Below are 21,290 nucleotides of genomic sequence, written 5' to 3'. Positions count from 1 at the left end.
TAAGTGCTTATTTTGAGGAACTTCCGAAAAAGCACTTTTCTGAAGGATTAAAAAAACTTGAAAAGCGATTGACCAAGTATATAGAGCTCCAAGGAGATTATGATGAAAAATAAAAAAAAATTTACCCAAAAAAAATTGTTTTTATATTTCATTCTAAGGACTTATTGAACTACCCTCGTATATTGAAATATCAAGAAACGCGATAAAAACAACAAACTTGACCTTCAAATGCATTACACGGATTTCAGGGAAATTCAATTTCGCGATACCAGACGAAAAATTGGCTACTGTAAGTTAATATATTTCTATAACAACTAAATTTTTTTTCTAATCTGAAGATAGTACAATTATACATAATCAGTCGAAAATAATAAACTTTCGAACTTAGCAATTTTGCCCAAATTCCTGATTTACGAGAACAATTTACGTAAAGTAACTAAATGTGTAACTCTTCTAACTAAACGTTTCACCTACTCCAAGCGTACACTTTCTTTGAGTTTAATATATTCTCTATCCACTCGTTCGCCTCAAGAATTTTTTTTTCGTGTAAGCATCGCATTTTTTTAGGAATTCAGGGTAGGGATAATGTAAACATTTTCACTTTGATTAAACTTCCACTTTTCCCAAATGATCGCTGAATGTTCCTTTTTTTATTGTTGTAAAAATAAAAATGTCTGAAGAGCACAGAAAAAGGGAAAGATAAAGTTTAAAACGATTCCAGGTGAAAGATTCACCGCAACAAAAATTAACCTTGCCGGATAAACTTTACATGATTCGAAGATAATTTTTCAGTTTTAACCTTGCCTAGATAATCTTTAGCCTTTTAATCACTCCATTTATACTCGATATGTAGCGAGGATTGCGACGCCAGCGCTATCTATCGGCGTTTAACTTCATTAAATTGGAGAGAACCGGGGATTCCCATATGTCAGTTGCTTCTTGCGCTTTTTGCTAAATGGTATTAAGTAAGTTTTAATTCCTCTACAATAGTCTAATTTATTTCGGAGGAAATATATCAGTAAGAACAATTTTTTTCTTGTTTTCTGTTACTGATTCTACATGATTTGCCGAAATTTTCTCACTTCCACGCCACGCAGTGGACGAGACCCGAATTATTCTCCTAACCTCGGTGAAACTTTTGCTGAAATATTTTTTAATTTTTATCCGTTGCAAGTCTTACCTGCAACAAATTTAAAATTTTGTTTTTTCTGTGTCGTTTTAAATCTGGTGTCCCGATTTATAGCTCGAATTCACGCATATATTGCCTTTTCCCATTGCTGCTAAGGACGCCGTAGCAGACGACAGCTCTTATTCCATCGTAGGATAAACTTTCGCTAAATAGCATATAAACTTTAACAGTGGGAAATTTTACATGCAACAAAATTTAACTTCAGTTTTTTCTGTGAGAGACAAGCGACATAAATTTCGAAGAAGTGAAAGTAAAATTAAAAACTACATTATAGTTTTTTACGACCCTATACAACCTTGCCCCTAGGAGATCAAGAATGTAAATGCAAAAAAAAGTTTTTTCCTAAATTTATTTTAGAACCTCTTAGTGACAACAGACATGCCGAATTTTATAAGAGATCTCCACAAGTTACGTAATACATACATAAAATGCATAAGACATACATAAAATACAATAATTTTCAAACAAGTAGTTTATTTTTCAAGTCAAAAAGATACAAGTTAAACCAAAAATGGAAGAATCAAATTTTCAGAGACGCGTCACTAAAGCTTTATGCAGAAACTGTTTCTCAATTTTCCGAAACTATAACAGAAATTTCAACAACGGTAACTGCATGAAACTCCAGTCACATATATCACAAAATTATGTTGCAGTTTAGGAATTTTTAATTACTGTAACTGAAAATTCCCAGAGGTTAAAAAATTTTTGTTGGTTCATTATTTTAATATAAAACATGAAGTCTATATTTGTCCTAAGTATATAAATAGGAAGAAAATATCACTGAAGTTAAGACTAACCACTTCTTATGTATCTGTATGCTATATGTACACTCAATATATTAAAACATAATCAAAGCCCATCTTTTATGATAAGAATTTTTTTGACATTTTATATATTGAGTATATTATATAATATATTTATTTATATATAAACTTCGTTCGTATTTAGTCTTACTTTAATTTTTATTTTTAATACAAATATACACCGCAAATTTATATTAAAATTAATGAACCAAACAATAATGTCTTTATACATTACATGTTTAGAGAAATGTACTAACAAAATCTATACAAAATGTTATGTAATTTTTTATACGTAATATTCGTATGTAATTTTTGCGTAAACAATTAAATTTTCAGTCAGAAAATATGAAATTTTAACAAAAAAATTAATTTGTCGCAAAATAGTTAACCCTTCAACCAAAGAAATAAATTTTCAACTAAAATACGAATTCTGCCTGAAAAAATGATTTCTTAAAAAAGTGGTTGAACCAAAATTTTCAACAAAAAATGTTGTATCCTCAAACAGATAAAATATTAAATTTCAATCAAACAGTAGCATTTTTATCCAAGAAAGATGAAATTTCGACTAAAACGGATAAATTTTTAAATCCACAAATACAAATTAAAAGAAAAATGGAATTTTCATCCGAAAAAGGGTTTATTTTGACATTTTTACATCAAAATATAAGTTTTCAGCAAGAAGTAAACCTTCCACAAAAATTATACTTCAATTTTTAACCCAAAAATACGATGTTTCAACGAAACAGTTAAAATTTTAATAAAAAAGGGCAACTTATGGAAAAAATGGTTGAATTTTTATAAAAACAGTTGCATTTTTATCCAAGGAAGGTGTTATGTCTACTAAAATAAATTAATTCTTAAATCAAAGACAAATAATAGGAAAAAAATAGTTATATTTTGATCCAAAAAAGATTTCAGTTTAACCTTTCAGCATAAAAATATGAGTTTTAAATGAAAAAAATTGTCTTTGAGAATAGTTTCATTTTCTACACAAAAATATGAATTTTCAAAAAAACATTTAAATTTTTAACAAAGAAGAAAAAATACTTTAATACAAAATTCTTGAATTTTAAACCAAACCGTTCTATTGTTATCGAAGAAGGATGCAATTTCTAGTAAAATAGATGACTTTTTTTTAAAAAGAAAGACAAATTTTCGAAAATTAGTTGAATCTTCAACCAAAAACAGATTTTTGCTTGACTTGTTATCATTGAAATCAGAGATTAAAAAAATAAGTCAATTTTCTATGAAACTAGTTGAATTTTCAACACAAAAATTCAATTTTCAACCAGAAAGGATGTCTTTTCAATAAAATTGATACATTTTCAAACAAATAATAAAATTTATAACAAAAAGGTGATATTGTGGAGAAAGGCACTAAAAAAATGCAAATACATGGGAAACAAATCACTAACAAGACAATTATACTAGGGTTACTGCAAAACTTTAGCCAGGTTCGTTTTTATTTACCAGGTTTTTGCAGCGTGTGATGTTCCGAAAAATGATGCGCGTGCTAGCCGCACGCGCTCGACAAGCGAGGAGTGCGCATGCAACTGCGCATTTCTTTGCGTCACGATAAATTACATTTCTGTTACCATTTAGGAATTTTAGGAAAATATAGTAATTTTCAGAAACCGCTTCTGAAGTTAAATAAAAATTTAGTAAATTTACTATAAAAGTTATGGAATTTCATTTTCAGCAACCTAATTTCGTAAATTTCAGTTACTTTAGTATCTTAAATGTTACGGGATTTTCCGAACATTTCTAACAACGTACAGAAAAACGTATTTCTAACAAAACAGTAACATTTTTAATCAAAGAAGTTAATTTTTATATAAAATTATGAATATTCAATCAAAGAAACTTACTTCCAAGCTAAAATTTGAATGTTCAATCCAACAAATGAATTTTCTAAAAAAAAAGACAAATTTTTATCGAAATATATTAATTCTCACTAAAAATATAAATTTTCAACCAAAAATAGAATAGTTAAATTTTCAGTAAAGAGAGAAATTTACAACAACAAAAAAAAAAAGGATTTTTCCAATAAATAATTCAATTTTATATCAAAAACGATAATGTTTTAGCTACTGAGATTACTTTTTTACCAATAAGACGACTTTTCGACAAATTAGTTGAATTTTTACCTAAAACAAGTAACTTTGAAACTTAATATGAAATAGTTAAGTTCTCAGTAAAAAAATTGATTTTAATCCAAATAAAATAAATTTTCAAATTAACTTCAACTGTACTTTATCTCAGAAGTTCCTAAAATTTCCCTCACATTCCCTGACTATTTTTAAGTTACCTGAACTGTAGCAACCCAAAATTAATACTTAAATAACCTCTTCAATGACCCATCAATGAATCGTAAAATTGTAATGAACTAAGTTTATGAAGAAATCCAAAAATTAAAAAAAGTAATATAGTCCAGGCATTTCGTACTTTTACATCGTATTAAGTGGACAATGCAAGTTTTTTTTGGTTGCTAAAACGATTTATGAGGGGGTCCTGAGTAAAATTCCCAGTTTTCTAGAAATGGCACCCGTGGGTCCCGGAGATATTTTTGTAAAAAGTTCCAAAAATCGTGCTTGCGTAGTCTGACCCGTCGAATTGCATTTTAAAGTAAATTTTTCAACACCAAAATTAAACTAGAGAAAATTCTGAAAAATTTGAGGAAAAGAAAAACCTTCTAACTTCAAAAGATGCTGAGTTATGGTCCTTCAAAGAACCCGGATTTTTTGGGAAAAGAGGCCAAAAAATCCAATTCTTAAGTTTGTATCTGTACTTTTGAACCTGTTAATTTAAGAAACAAAAATGTCAACAGTTAAATTGATCTAGCGCCAATAGGTCATAAGTTATAGCTTCACAAAGTTGACCACTTTTGACCTACTATCAGGGCAAATTACTCCTGTTCAGTTTTTTCAAAATACTTCACTTCTCCGTGAAGCTACATAAGTGATACAAGAGTAAAAGTTGCAGCCCAGGAAATTCTGCGTAAACCTAAAAAAAAAAAATCTTCTAGTCTTCATAGATCAAGAGTTATGACTCCCTAAAGAAAGATAATTTTTTGCTATTTTCAGCTATTTATAGCCATAAACGTTTTTTCAAAACTATATCGTTTCGTATACATCCTACAGAAAAGCGTCAAGAAAATAAATTATAGAGGACTGAATTCCGCGCAAAATAAAAAAACGCAATGTTTTAGCTCATATAGGTCACGAGTTATGATCATAAAACTTTGACCCTTTCCATTCGGAAGGCTCTGTATGTACTGGAAAATGTACTGCAATCGTATTTGAGCATTTTGGTGGCATGCATGCATTTGTTATTCATGACAAGTTCACTTTTCCTCCTTTTTTTGTTAAAAAACAATCAATTGTTCAACAATTATTTGAATAATAAGTTTCACTCTATAAAATGTGTGCATATTTTATGTATTTACATTGCGAAAATTACTTCTAGAATACCTATTTTCGAAATTGAATAAAAAAATACAAATTAACTGATTTTACATTGTTTATTTATTATTGATAAAAAAGCTACAAATTGAAAGAAGATTTCTTGAAATGAACTCTTTTCCACACCACCCTGGAGGTAGAGTATTAGGCGATTTTTTTAAATAGCTTTCCCTAATAAGCCAGTTAATTAGTATTTTTTCAGTTAATTTCGGCAACAGATATTTTGGAAGTGAATTTCACCAAATAAGGTAAACGTTTCAACAATCGTAAACATTGTCCGAGCAATGTTGATGCCAATTTTCTTTCTTTTTATTTAATTTGAATAAATACAATTCCAACTGGCTCCTCTAAAAAAATAAAAATAAGTGAGATTTATCATTAAATGTTACTTTTAACGCATATTTTTAATAACATATTCAAATTATAATCAAGTTTCACGATTACTGGTACTGTCACGATTACTGGGATTTTCAACCTTAAATAAATTAAATATGCACACAAATAATAGATGGAAGAGTATTATTAAAACAATTGTTGAACAATTGATTGTTTTTCAACAAAAAAAAAGAGAAAAAGTGAACTTGTAATGAACTACAAAAGCATGCATGCCACGAAAATGCTCAAATACGATCGCAGTACATTTTCCAGTACATACCAGAGCCTTCCGAATGGAAAGGGTCAAAGTCTTATGATCATAACTCGTGACCTATATGAGATAAAAACTTTGTATTTTATTTTATTGTACGCAGAATTTAGTCCTCTATGATTTATTTTGCATCTGTTTTTCTGTAGGATGTGTACGAAACGAGCAGTTTTGAAAAAACTTTTATGGCTATGAATAGCTCGAAATAGTAAAAAAATTATGTTTCTTTAAAGAGTCAGACTTTGTAAGATTTACGCAGATTTTCCTGCCCTGCAAATTTTTATCTTCCACCACTTATGCAGCTTCGCGGATAATTGAAGTATTTTCAAATAAACTAAACACGAGTAATTTGCCCTGAAAAATATGTCAAAAGCGGTCAACTTTGTGAGACTATAACTTATGACATATTGGCGCTAGATGATTGGATTTTTTAGAATTACTCTAAATTGCGTCTACTTCAATTCAACTTTTGAAATTTTTTTTTTCGTAAAAATAACAGATTCCAAAGTACAAATACAAACTTCAAAATTGGGTGTTTTTGTCTCCTTTTTCCAAAAAACCTGGGTTCTCTGAAGGACCATAAGTCGGCACCTATTGAAGGTAGACGATTTCTCTTGCCCTCCATATTTTTAGAATTTTCTCTAGTTTAATTTTGGTGTTGGACATTTGACTCCAAAATTATATGGGAAGGCTCAGTCTACAAAAACACGATTTTGGAACTTTTTTATTAAGATCTTCGGGACGCACGGGTGTCATTTTCAGAAAACTTGGAATTTTAATCAGGAAGCCTTAATAAACCGTTTTAGCAAAAAAAAACACGCATTATCTACATTATATGGTAGAAAGACTTTTTTCATACGAGATGCCTGAAAAAATTGTTCCTTTTGTGTTAAACTTTAAACTGAATTTTATAGGAAATAAAAATATATGTGTGTCTCTCAAGTCCTTTTTTGCAAAAATTGCATATTGTATTTAAATTGCCATTGGCATTAGATTATTTTACATTAAAATACATATATATGGTATTATTTTTAGTAAAACAAATTGTCCAGATTTTTAAAAGAATTTAGACCATATATATTTCAAAATAAAATTATCCGTTTACAACGGCCATCAAAATCAAATAAACAATTTTTGCCATAAACTCAGAGGATTTTATTATAATTAATATTTTATTCAATCTTCATAAATATCTGACTGTGTATAAACTATACTTTTTATACATAAAATTAAATAACGACATTCATTAAATTTTTAAAGTAATGATATTAAAAATATAAGAAATCTCTTAAAGGTACAAGCACTTAGGAATTTTAGAATTACAAAATATTCTTAAATATACACGTATTATCACAATTAACTATTTCAATAGATGAATACTAAAAACAAAATTCATCGGTTTTTTAATTTACTGCTGAAGTTTGTGAATTTAATGAATAATTGAAACGAATTTTGTGTTTTTAATTTACTATTCCAATCTTTAAAACCAAATTTAAGAACTCCCGAAAAAATCAGGTTTTTCAGTAGAATAGACTACCTGCTAACTTTATATTTTTGGAGAATTGCATGTATGCATATATGCATATTTTTTAAAGTGCGTGTTTAAAACTTGTTTAGGGATTATTTGGGTAAAACTAATATTTAGTTTACCTGGCACCACGTTAAAACATTTGGTAAAAGAAACATTTCCAAAAATTTATATTTTCGTGTGTAAACGTCGCAAACTTCAGTTAAATTAAAAAAAAATAATAATCTTAAACTTCAACATAATAATTTATTTCTTCATTGAGATTGTTAATAATTCTTGCAGTAAATATACAAATTGCAGAGTAAAGAAGAATGATTTTTCAAAACCTACTTTGCGAAAATAATGACTAATAAATTTACTGCGGGGTAATCATTAAACACTGAATTTAACTATCCTACAATTATGCAATTACCTGTTTAATGCAGGTGTTCTCTTTACGTTTACAACCAGAAAATTGATTTCATGTTTGTCATAACTTTATCATCATTTTACATAGACAGTGGTATTTAATTCGTTTATACTTGTTCATCGTTTTTAGATACAAAAGAGAATATAAAAGCTTCCTTCATGGACAAGAAGCTAAGCAGGTATTAACAAGATACAAGCATGTTTTGGATTATTTGACTGCCCATTCAGGAAAAAAAGTACAGGACACAGGCAGTGTTTATTACCTGTACAATTTACTTAAGGAAGAGGTAAACGTGATTAATTTATATGTTTATATAGCTATGATAGTGATATTAAAATAATGTTTATCAAAATATGCATTTAATCTAACTCGCTGAAGCACTATGAGCGCGCCCGTTGGAGACAGACCAGGGTCTAACCAAACCAATATTGGATCACTAAACCGGCGAGCGTATACAGGAGGCAGTGATAAAATCCATTTATGGCCAGACTCAACGTGTTTTCCTCCAGGAAATCTAAATATTAACGACCACTAATACTTTAATTATGAACAAGTAATTAAACAGATTTTTAAACATTGCGTTTGAAGAATTTTTAAACAAAAATTAGTAATAACTATTAATATCATATGAAAAGCGTTTCAACTTGAATAAAAATAATGAAATATTTTGAATTGAAAACGTTCCAAATTAAACAATTTTAGAATAAGTAAAATTCGAAAAAAGGGAACTATTTCGAATGGAATTGAACTGGCGTCATTTCTAAATGAAAGAATTTAAATTTAATTATGAAGATCAAAAAATTAATTTACCGCCATATTTATCGGTCAAAATGAAAAAATCAATTATAAGCCTTTAACCTTTAAAGGACGGGGGTGGTCGTAATGTCGATCACCCAATGCACACTAACTATTTGATGTTTTCGGGCAAGATTTGGTGCGTTGAATAAGGGGAAAACAGTGAGAAACATCCTGGAGACTTTTTAACCTTGATAATCGTCATTCCAAGGTCACAAAAATTTTTTTTGGACTAAAAACTTGGTTTATACATTTATCTAGATGCGCTTAGGGCGAAAATATTCGTTAGCGCACAAATCATACCCATGTAGATAGAGTTCATTGCAATTTTTGTAGGAAAAAGATCGTCATTCTGAAGTCAAAAATGTCAAGATTTTTGCCACTATTTTTTTAGTACTAGGCACATAAAAACATGCATGTACCAACTTTGACGCTAAAATAGCAACAAATAAATAAATGTATCACTTTACCTTGAATACTCGATTTTCAAGGTCACGCCTGCCTTCAGGATTTCTTTCACTATTTTTTTCGCACTCAGCGCATGAAAAAATATCGGCATACCAAACTATAACGCTGAAATATCATAAAAAGTTTTTTTTTTATATTGGCCTATACGTTGCGGACGGGGGTGGTCGATAAATCGACCACCTGTCAGGTCAGGGACTTGAAATGAGTTTTCTGTTGAAATTATGCATACATTTTTGGTCAAATGAAAACTCGATTTGAACGGAAACTTTCCCGTCCGCTAAAGGTTAAAAATGAATTACTATGAAAAAGCGATCAAAACAAAAAGTAATTTTAAATAAAAAACATTTAAAATAAAAAATATACTGCGGAACGCTAAAAATTAAACAAATTCGAACTTTATTTAAAAATTAAAAATATTTAGTCACCTCAAATTGTGATATTAAAACTTTTTTATACTAAAACTTTTTAAGATATCAATTATTTTAAATGAACTTCAAATGTTTTAAAGCTAACAATGTTCCAATTATTAATTTAATTATTGATTTTTGCAACGCAATGTTCAACTTTTAAATGTAGAATTATTTAATTTTGAACGCCTTATTTATAATAATTATTGATCCCTAAAATTTTCTAATCAAATATTGATCAATATGAAATTATACTTTTTTTTTGTAATTGCACAATTTTAAACCTGTCAATTCAGAATATCTTTTTTAAGTTGGTTTTGAATTTACTCTGGAATCATATAATTAAAAATTGTTTAATTACAAATCCTTGGAACTGAACATTGTGCAACTGTGAATTTTTCAAGATTTACTATTGCAATTGTCCTAGAAATTTTTATTTTTTAATTTGAAACTACTACATTTTGAAATTTGAAACTGAAAACCTAAAAAAAATTTCCCAAAATACAGAAAAGTCTAACAAGACGGCTTAATTTTCTTGGATTATTAAAAATTAAAAAAAAAATTTTATCCATCTTTCTCCCAAAAACAAGAAATATTGTTCTTAAAAATTGTAATCATCTATAGAAATGAAGCCGATCCAATGTCAAGATATATTTTGTTTTATTTAAAAAATCAAATTTTCCTTCTTTTTACAGGCAGCTCAAAATTTGACTCTTCCAAAATGGACCGAAAAAGTGTTTCCCAGTCCTATGAAGGATATTACAGCTCTTGACTTCAATCTGCGATCATTCACAACTGCATTGAGAAGATTAAATGGAGGCAACTATTAAGTTTTAATTACACACGGAATAAGATAATATTCAATCGCAAACCGGTAATTTAAAATAGGAAATTAAAGAGAACTGAGCATATACTAAAAAATTAATACAGTTTTTTAAAATATATAATAAAAAATGACGTCAGCTACAAAGTAAACAAAAAAATGCTTGGTAAATAGTCAACTAAGTTTACTTAGTTGGAGAATACAGTTAATACACATACTTTCTTACTTGGGGGTAAATAAATTCTTATGTAAATTCACTATTCAATAGGGTGGGCCGCAAAAAATCAAAATGATGAAAGTTCTTCGTAATATTTTTATAATTTCTCCAAATTGGCCAAATCGATAAAAAAATTTGTATTTTTAAGTTTTTGTGGATGGACAAAAATTTTAATTTTGTTTTCTTTGAGTTTATGGAATTAAAGAACCTTGGAGCGAAAAAATATTTTAAAAAATCGTTTCGTCAAAATATAATATTTCAACAAATGAGGTCCATGAAAATCCATTTACACAGGATCCGCAAAAGAAAAAAGATTTATTTAACTTCAAAATATGTACGTATTTCCTTAATTTATTGAGAAGTACATCAAAAAATTAAAAAAAATTAAACTTTTCTCCAACTTTAGATGGAAATTAATAAAATTGAATTTTTCTTTATTTTTTGAAATAGTATATTCTGACAAAAGAATTTCCTTTTTATATTTTTTCACTCTAACGTTATTTACTTCCATAAACTTCAATCTCCAAAATACTAGAAAAAAACTTTCTTTGACAAACAAACAAATTTGCAAATTTTCAATCGACTTACCCAATAGTGTGAAATGAAAATAATTTGTTCGTAATGCAACAAAGAAACTTTCAGTATTATTACTAAGGAAGCTAATCATTTTGAGAGTTTTCGGTTTACACTACTAAACTTCAAGTCCCATATAATAGCAGTTTCAGGGGTTGCCTCGCACTGGCCTTGTTACTAAATCATCAGCTCCGAAACGTAAAGAGTCACGGCCCCCAGAACCGTTTCCAATTTTAATGCATAATATTGCACGATATACTCGACTGAGTACTCGCGCACTGCGGCCTTTCGAGGTGAAAATCGCAACAGCCTCTCGCTCTGTCCCCTGGAAAATTGCGTGGGCCAGCAGCTCTACGAAATACAAAACCGGACAGGCTTTATTTTGAATTAATTTATCTAAAAAAATTAGTTAAAATGACAACAGTTATTCCAACCACTCATCTTATTCCTTAAAGCCTAAATCTATTTTTTTAAGTTAATTTAAACGCTTTAAACAGTGAACCTAAATAAGAACTTAGTTTTCTACCAAAAGAAGCTGGATTAGCTATATTCTCAAAATAGTTACGCTTGGTTGACGATTTACCAGGAATTTTTTTTTAAGGATTTACGCGGCGTACAATCGATTTCAAAAGTAGCTTATCTTTAAAATGATTTATGAAATCAAAAAAAGGTCTATAATTATTTTCTCTAAATCTTGATGGAGGCTTCTATATACACTTCAAAAAAAAAAATAATTCAGGTTAAAATTGTTTATTTAAAAGCAGTTATTTAAAGGTTTAGTTTTTTCTTTCTCTTTAGGGAAAAGTTACAATTTTTTATTTAATCCTAATGATGAAGGCTTCATTTTATTCTTTGCAGGATTCTCTTCAATTCTATTTGGGTGGTGTGAATTAAAATTTAAACTATGATTGTTTATAATAATAACTGTATGATTTCTCAATAATTTTTTTAAATAAAATCAACCCAAATAGAAATTTAGAGAATCCTCCGAAAAATAAAATGAGGCTTTTGATCATTAGGATTGAATAAAAATTGCAACTTTTCTCTAAAGCGAAAGGAAAAACTAAACCTTTAAATAACTACTGTTTAATAAACAATTTTAACCTGATTTATTTTTTTCTGGAGTGTGCTTAGAAGCCTCCATCAAGATTTACAGAAATTAATAATAGATCTTTTTTTGACGATTTTATCAATCATTTTGAAAATAGGCAACTTTTGAGATTGAGTGTACGTATTGTACATCCTTAATTATAGCTTAAAGATGCAATTCGCGGTAAAGGAATAAACTCACAGTAAATCCCTGAAATAAATAATATCTCGGGGGTTTACTGTGATGTGATACTGGATACTGTTATGACCTACTAAAAGATTATATCGACAGTATATATTATGTAAATAAGTACTAAAGATGGAATTTGTTAGTGAGTTTGCAAAAGATAGCAGACAAGTTAGAGGTAATGCCAAATTTAATAAAGATAACGACTTTCCTTATGTAAAAAACAGCCTCTTTCCGAAATTCATACAAGATACCTCAATCATATTTCGAAAAAAGAATATCTTTGGATTTTTGGACGTAAAAACTTTTTTAACAAAGAAAGAAAACTGAAATAAGAAGCTTGCAATATTGACTAATCTGAGCTTCTTAAATATTTTTTTATTCATATAAGTTGTAATAAAAAATTTAATTGCAGGTTTGATTTTGCGCCATATAACAGATGGCATGAAGGCAATTCGAGAAGGAAAATTGGACCCTCCAAGTCGAAAAGCCTTTTTCTTCTCGGCCCATGAATTGAATGTCGTTGCTCTTTCCAGAACACTTGGATTGGAAGATCCAGCACTTCCATCTTATGGATCTACATTTATCTTGGAGACACTTCAAGATGAAAAGAAGGAATATTTCGTCAGGGTGAGGAGAGAAACTATGCAGTGTTTTTGTATTAAATAATGAAATTAATTTCTTTAAACAAGAAGTAGTATATTTAAAATATTTATTTATTTAAAATATGTAACCATTATTTTACGCAGTTTATTTAAATCCTAAAAAAAATATATTTTTAACATTTGATCAGGGGATACCTATTCCGGATGTCTACTTAAATCCTGGAAAGAAATTCCCTGACAATTCCAGGTTTTTCTCAGGTATCTTAAAGTTTTTTCCAGGTATAATTTTTCATATTACGGAGCCAGTAAAATATTTCGCATTTTTGAAACAACCGACTCGGAAAATATATACAGTTTTGCGAGTTTATTATTAAATAATATTTTTTTCCATATTCTAGGGATTCAATTAATATGTTTAATTTAGAAAGCTTTGACAAAAGATATTTCAAGATACTCTTAAGTATATGTGCACCATCGATTAATTGATAAGTAAGATACATTAGTTCAAGTATTTTAGTCTTACGATCAAGTAAAAAATTTAATTAAAAGGAATAATCCGAGTCAATATTTTAAAATTCAATTAAAATATTGACTCGGATTTTCCTTGTCTTTTTATTTCTAACTTGATAGTAAGACCAAAATAATTGAACTAATGTACATATCAAGTTAACTATTTGGATCGATCGGAGAAAGTTATTTTGCTTCTTGAGCAATTGTTTAAGTTTGACTTTTTACGATTGAAAGACAATCTACTCGTCTTATCTAAAAATGATTAATGATAAATTTATAGATCTTTTTAGACGAACAACAGTTGCCTATTAATTTTAGTTCGTACCTGGTGTAGTTTTTTCAACAAAAAAAATAAGTTTTTCATTTTGAATATTATTTCTTACGACTGAAGCAAAAACGACGTATCCTATCAAAAATTATTCATGATAAATTTCAATGAGTTTTCGGTATTTTTTGGAAGCGTAACTTTTGTCTATTTATTTTTTTCCTTGCTTGTGCCGTTTGTCAAAAAATTAACTTTTTTATTTTTATTGTTTTTTACACATAAAACAAAAGCTACGTATCCTGCAAAAAATAATTATTAAAATTTTGTACCTCTTTTTTGAATAGCAAGTTTTTTTTCATTTTTTTCGTAGCTTGTGTCTTTATTTCAAATTTTTTTTAATGCTTAATGTTGTTTTTTACAAATAAAAATAAAAACTACGTGTCCTATTAAAAAATGATTCATAAAAAATTTGTATATCTTTTCAGGGAGCGCAATTTTAACTTTTTCATTTTTTTCGTATCTTGCATAGTTTGGCAAAATGATGGAATTTTCGGATATTTAATTATACTTTGTACGATCAAATTTTCAATTTTGCGACCAAATTAAAAAAGTTGTTATGATAATCTTGTAGGACTTTCAAAATTAATTTTCTACAAAAAATAAGATTTTTCAACAAATACATCTATTTTCAACGGAATACTTAAATTTCCAACTGAAAAAAATCAAATTTCGAAACACGTTGTTGAATTTTAAGCGAAAAAGATACATTCTTAACTAACACAATGAATCTTTAACTAGAATAGTTGAGCTTTTAACCAAAAAGACAACTTTCACTAGCAAAATTTAAATTTAAACCAAGAAAATTCATTTCTATAAAAAAGACCAATTTTCAACTAGATACATCAATTTTCTACTAAAATAATAAATTATCAATACAATATTTAATAGTTGAATTTTCAGTTAAAAAGAAAAATATTAAACAAAAAAAATTAATTTTTAGACCGTATTAGTAGAATTTTTAACTAAAAAGATCAATTTTCAACCAAGAAGATTGATTTACACCAAAAAATACGAATTTTCGACTAAAAACGAAAAAAAAATTCAATAGTTACATTTTCAGTTTAAAATTAATTTTGAATAAAAAAACAACAAATTTTCAATAAAATATTTAAAGTTTCAACTGAAATAGTAAAATTTTCAGTAAACAAAGACTTCAACAAAATAGCTAATTTTATAACCAAAGTGATTAGTTTTCAATTAAAATTATGAATCTTTAAGAAAAAAAAAAACTTTTCACCAAGTGTTTAACTTTTAATTAAGTGATTAAATTTCCGTTCCCAAAAAGATGAATTATGAAGGAAAGATGTAGCAGTTGATATTTCAAACAAAAAATATTTTGATTTTAAATCAAAAACATTGGAATAAAACCAAAAATACAAGTTCTCAACATGAATTAAATTTTGAACTAAAAAATATTTTGCAGTCAAGAGAGATAAAAAATTGCAAACAAGCTGTTGGATTCTCAAGCAACAAGATACATTTTGAACCAATAATATTAAGTGCCTATCCAAAAGAATGGATTTGCAGAAAAAGACACGAATTTGGAAGCAGATACTTGAATTTTCAACTAAAAACGATTCATTTCAAATAGAATTAGAATAGTTAAATTTTTAGTTAAAAACCTGAATTTCAAATAAAACAAAATAGGAATCTTTAACAAAATAGTTCAATAAAGACATATAAAGCTACTTTTACAAATGAAGAATAATGGTTATTTAATTTTTTAATGCAATTAAAAAATAGTTAAGCAAGCTCTCGAACAAATTCCTTGCCTTTGAAAATTATTCCCTGAAATTTCCAGGTTTTTCCAAGTACATAAAAGTTCCCTGACAATTCCGGGTTTTCCAGGTAGAGTGGACACCCTGAAATTGCATAAATCGCAGTGGCTCAATATTACACCATAAGTTGAATCTTTTACAATTGTAAAAAATATATTTTTGAAATAATTTTTTCAAGAGGTAGCCAGAAAATTTCATTTTCCCTTCCCATTAATATTCGAAGAACAGCATTTCCATCTTTATAAGCTTTTAAACATAGAATATTTTATAAACAAAATAAAACAAATTTGGAATTTAAATTTTTATAAACTTGAAATTTGTTTATTTATTTCAGTCAAAAAAATAGAGAAAGACTTTTTTCAAAAGTGCTAATGCTGAACCAATCAGTTGAATTTTCGAACACAAATACTACTTTTTAAAAAACTACTTGCACTTTCAACCAAATAGTTATATTTTTTAAGTTAAAAACAAGAATTTTTTAGAAGAAAATTTTATTTTCAACATCAAAAGTTGAATTTTCAATGAAAAGATTGCTTCTTAACAAAAAACGGAATATTTGATATTTCAACAACAAAAAGAAAGGAAAATTTCAACGAAAAAGTTGAATTTGCAACTATTTTCGATAAAAAATTACAAGCTTTTCTTGGTAAAACTATCAAATGTTACATTTTTGTTGAGAATTCATCTTTTTATCGAAAATTAAACTACTTTGTTTATTCATAAGAAACAGTAAAATTTCACCCTTCACCAGCCCATGCCTTCGAACTTTATGTTTTAAGAGGGTGGGGGTGGGGGTGGGGGGGTACTTAGTAACTTAATGAAGAAATAGTGGCCTTAAAAGAAAATTTTCAAAAAATAGTGTATTTGCTGTATTTTGTTTGAAAAAGGAGAAAAATAATGTCATAATTCAAAAAAGTTTCAAATAGTGTGAACAGTGTGGTGAGTTCCAGGCCTGCACTTAATTTTATTTTGTTTCATTTAAAGATATTAGGTAATTTCAACATTAAATGTTATTTTTTAGGTGCTATTTTGGACTGGAGTGACTGAGAAATTAATTCCACAAACTATTTCTGGTTGCAAGGACATTTGTCCTCTGGATGAATTTCTGAATCTGCTCAAGGATGTCATTCCGAGTGACGAGGAGTATTACTGTTACGGAACTAAAGCTTCTAAAGCTTGCCATACAGACAAGGATGCATCTTCAGTTGCAGCCTCTCAGGGGCCGATTTATTCACTCCTATTAGCAATTCTACCACTCACCTTGAGATTATAGATAACTACTTCTCTAAGATCGATAACCAAAGCACAATGCCTGTATCATAATGCTGCTCCATATCTAAGTAGTTCATACTCATATGTATATAAACCTCTACAATGTAAATCCGATATACTGTAAGATTAACACAGAAAAAGGACATAAACGCCATTTTCTCAAAAATGAGATTATTATCAGGAGGGAATATTTTTCCGATTTTCAAATTGCTGAAAAAATAAGTAAATTGTCGAATTTTCCAAATCCCGAAAATAAAAAAAAGATTCAATAATTTTCTTCTATTAGTATAATCTTTTATTTGATATTGGTTATTTATTCTCAAATGCACTATTAAAAATCTTTTCTCGATGGCAGTTTGAAAATTTGGCAATGTACGATTTTCGGGAATTTTATGATTACGAGAATTTGAAAACTCTGGACGGAAAATTTCGGGATTAAACATATTCGATAAATTTTTTTCTTTTAAGAATTTTCATTTTTCGGAAAATCTCTTTTTATGTAATTACTTTTTTGGTATTTTCCCATATTTTAAGACTTTGAAAATTCGGAAAAATGATGCCTTCCATTATTAGCTCTAAAATGAGATTATTATCGATATTATCTCAATCATTTGGATAAATTCGAATTCACATTCTGGAAAATTAATTTTTTTATATAATTTGTTTGAAAATCAAAAAAAAAAAAATTTATTTTTTGAAACGCACGCACTTTTTAACAGTATTTCTTTAAAGTTAAAAATTAAACTTTTCAGACTAGTGATTCTCTGGGACGACTTAAAACCCCGAAAATTAAAAATACAAACATTGTAAAATTGCCAACAATAAAAAATTATCGATAATTTATAATATTACCAAATTTGATCATTTCCGATAATAGATATAATCTTCGAAATAAAATTGCCGACACGCTAAATCCTTCAAATTATGTATAAAATTCCTATATCTAAATCATTATGAACTGTTTTAATATGAAATAAATAATAGAATATAAAATATTATTTATTATTTTATAATTTAAAAAAATTCAAATATCTTGTTGTCGATTTTTAAGATTTCAGAAATTTGATTTCGGGAACTGTCTATTATCAGCAATTTTTATTATTGATAATTTTATAAATTGGCGGGAATCGTATTATTCTAAAATTTCTCAATTCGAATATTTTAAATTGTCGACAATTTTATGTTTAGAACTATCTATCTGCGAGAATTTTTAAATTTGATAATATTATAAATATATATAAATTGGTACTATTTCAATTTTTTTTTTGGGGAATTTTCTTTTTCAGCATTTTTAAGTCGTTCCGTTTCTCCCTTGTAAGATAGTGACAATTTAGATAGTAAATAAGACATTAGAAGAAATGTACGCGTGATAAGAAATTAATTTTTAAGAAAATTACAATCTTATAGAAAATTTGTTATTTGAAAAAAGAGCACATTCAAGCGTAAAAATTTCAAAGTAACTTTTGCTAACTTTTAATTTCTTAATTTTAAGGACATTAAATTTGTAAATATAAATATAGGATAAATAATAATTAATTACGAAACGACGATATTATATACGTAATAGCTATAAATACTTGTTTTTAAACTCTGTTTCACGTGAAAGAGCTCTGGACATGAAAAAATTTCCTGCCTCTGCATTAACAGTATTAAATACTTTATGGAAATTAAAAGCTAACATAAAACTTTTTACTTACTGATTACTGATTTAATGTGATTACTCTTTAATATTATTAGAAGCGATTTTATCAAATCTTTATTTCATTTTTAATCCTTGACTACTAATGAAACTATCTAACAAAACAAAAGAAAACTTTGTTATTAAAATTTTCCCTTTTTACAGGTATTAGTTTTGTTAATAAGAGAAACAGTTTTATCCTTTACTTTCAAGGATTGCTTTCGCTACGTGAATGATTTCGTTTACAAGGTTTAAATTCTCTTTGTTATTAATAAAATTTTAAGTCAGGTAATAGTAAATAAAAAAGCATTTGTCTTTAATGTCAATATTTAAAATAATAAATGCATTAATTATAAATTAAAAGAAAAAGGTCATTTCTGGTAGATTAAAACAATAATTTTCGACTATATTTATGATTTTGAAAAAAAAAATTTAAGTCGACTACAAAATCGATGCGCAAAAACAATTTAAGCTTGAAAAATTTTGAATTAAGAAATTATAAAATTAATTGATCAATAATCTACAGGTATAAAATGGAAGCTTTTATCACTTTCCAATTGAAAAATTTTAAAGGAAATGCCAATAGAATGCACAAATTTTAATTTTTAGCTTTCATAAATGGAACAGTTCAAAGGATTCTGATTAAAAATATAAATCCACGTCATCATTTTCAGTGACCTAAAATAAAACATATCTCCCCTTTACACTCAAATTAATAAAATTGTTTAAAATGGACCTCTTGCAATTCAGAGAAAAATTCAGAGAAATGACCAAATTATTTTAAATTATCCAATTCAGAAAAAAGTCAAACTTTATACCCTTCAACTCAATAGAAATTTAAAGAAGAAAAGATGACCATAAAATAAAATTGAAAATAAAAAGTGTTCCCTTGAATTCAATAAAATTATGAAAAATAAAAGAAATCCTGTTCCTATTCGAAAAAAAATAAAATAGTAAATGGGAACATTTTTTTACTTTCGTTTAAAATTATAATTGTGAAATTTAAATGTTTTTTCGTCACAAATCCTCTAAAGCTGAATTATTTTAATTTTAAGCTGTTTCAAATAAATAATTGGTCAACTGTTATTTATACATCGAAATTTAACAATTTCACTCACAAGTTGAAAATTTTTAAATGAAATAATTAAACTGGTACAACATTCAAAGTTCAAATTTAGCACTCTGGAATTTTAACGATCCAAGGCTTTCTATTTCATACAATCTAGTTTTGAATATTTTATTCATAATTGATCGTTTTGAATAAACAGTAAAATATTGCTAAATATTACAAAAATTTTCTTTTGAATATGATTTGAAATTATTCTAAAATTGAAAATAATTCTTCAAGTTTCAATCGGACCTTCGAATTGAAACAGATCAATTTTCAATGTAAAAACCTGTAAATTATTTAAGTTGGAACACATTCAGAATCTTCTGGTGCAATCAATTATTGTACAATTAATTTATATTGATTAACTTAAAAAAATTTTCATGCTAAATTTTCAAATTCAAACACTTTGAATTTTTAATTTTCGAAGTTCTAGAAGCTGCATTTTGCAGTTTCTTAAATTAAAAATGTACACTTAAAAATTAAGACTCAAACTAGAACTTTTTAAAAGTAAAATACTTTAAAATTATAACTAGTGATAAAAATTTTTTATATTTCAAGTGATTTGATAAATTTTTCTTTGAAAAATTATCTGTCAATTCCCGGTTGTCCGACCCGTGGCGCCCTTGAATTTATTATTAGTCCAGTTAATGAAGGATTTGGGAAAAAAATTCGTAAAAGTAGGATTTTTTTACACAGATACGTTGGAAATGGCTTTATAAAGATATTGTGTTAAACAATAACATGCTTTTTAAAATTACTCGAGAACTGTTGATTTTAGGTCAAATATGGTGATGTGAAAAAATGTTCATAATTTTATAGGGCACAAAAAAGGTTCTATTTATTGTGGACTTATTGTCAACGGCTAAGCTATTAAATTGGATTAGCTGCACAATTCTGTTATTTCTGAACAAATAAAATAAAATCTCGAATATCCTGGAAAAAACGTCGGAAATATATCAGGCTATTTGTACTCGAGCAAATGCAGGTTCTTGTTAACAAAAAAAACGACTAAGTCATTTGCATGACAAACTACATATCAGTATAAATTGAGCTCAACTTCAGTGTACAATTTGATATGTTTAAGGGCATGTGACACAGCTAAATACCTATATTATCGACCAAGGTTTTTCAGTTCACTGAATATTTTTTTGAACCTAAGAACTTTTTTTGCAAATAAAATATCGAGCTGAAACTTTGGGAAATGTATTAGAGTACAATAAAGTACGCTTAGGTACTGCATTTTGGTAGGAACTTCACTGAAAATTATTTCATCTTTTTTCTGAACCTCAACATTTTTTCAACGTTCGAACTTTTTTCATACATAAAATATCGGTCTCAAACTTTGAGAAATGCAAGAGCCGAAAGAAAACTACGTTTAAGTACAAAGCTTAACAATAAAAGATGTAAAAAAATATATTT

The 21,290-nt window shown here is 27.6% G+C and overlaps 2 protein-coding genes across 2 annotated transcripts in view; one reads left to right on the top strand and one right to left on the bottom strand.

The window, feature by feature from the left end:
- The window catches only part of LOC117182339 (venom acid phosphatase Acph-1-like), a 23,839-nt gene extending 5,820 nt beyond the window's left edge, over positions 1 to 18,019 (top strand). Inside the window, exons 4-7 of the mRNA XM_033375498.1 lie at positions 8,163 to 8,319; positions 10,399 to 10,522; positions 13,008 to 13,222; positions 16,832 to 18,019. Of these exons, the coding sequence (XP_033231389.1) occupies positions 8,163 to 8,319; positions 10,399 to 10,522; positions 13,008 to 13,222; positions 16,832 to 17,083 (748 nt within the window). The 3' untranslated portion in view covers positions 17,084 to 18,019. The remainder of the gene's footprint in view (positions 1 to 8,162; positions 8,320 to 10,398; positions 10,523 to 13,007; positions 13,223 to 16,831) is intronic.
- LOC117182335 overlaps positions 1 to 21,290 on the bottom strand; it is a 603,484-nt gene that overhangs the window by 553,393 nt on the left and 28,801 nt on the right. The window lies entirely within an intron of this gene.

This window comes from Belonocnema kinseyi, chromosome 10 (genome assembly GCF_010883055.1).
Source record: "Belonocnema kinseyi isolate 2016_QV_RU_SX_M_011 chromosome 10, B_treatae_v1, whole genome shotgun sequence".
Taxonomy (NCBI): domain Eukaryota; kingdom Metazoa; phylum Arthropoda; class Insecta; order Hymenoptera; family Cynipidae; genus Belonocnema; species Belonocnema kinseyi.
The sequence above is the reverse complement of the archived record's forward strand: the minus strand, read 5'-3'. Positions and strand labels throughout refer to the sequence as shown.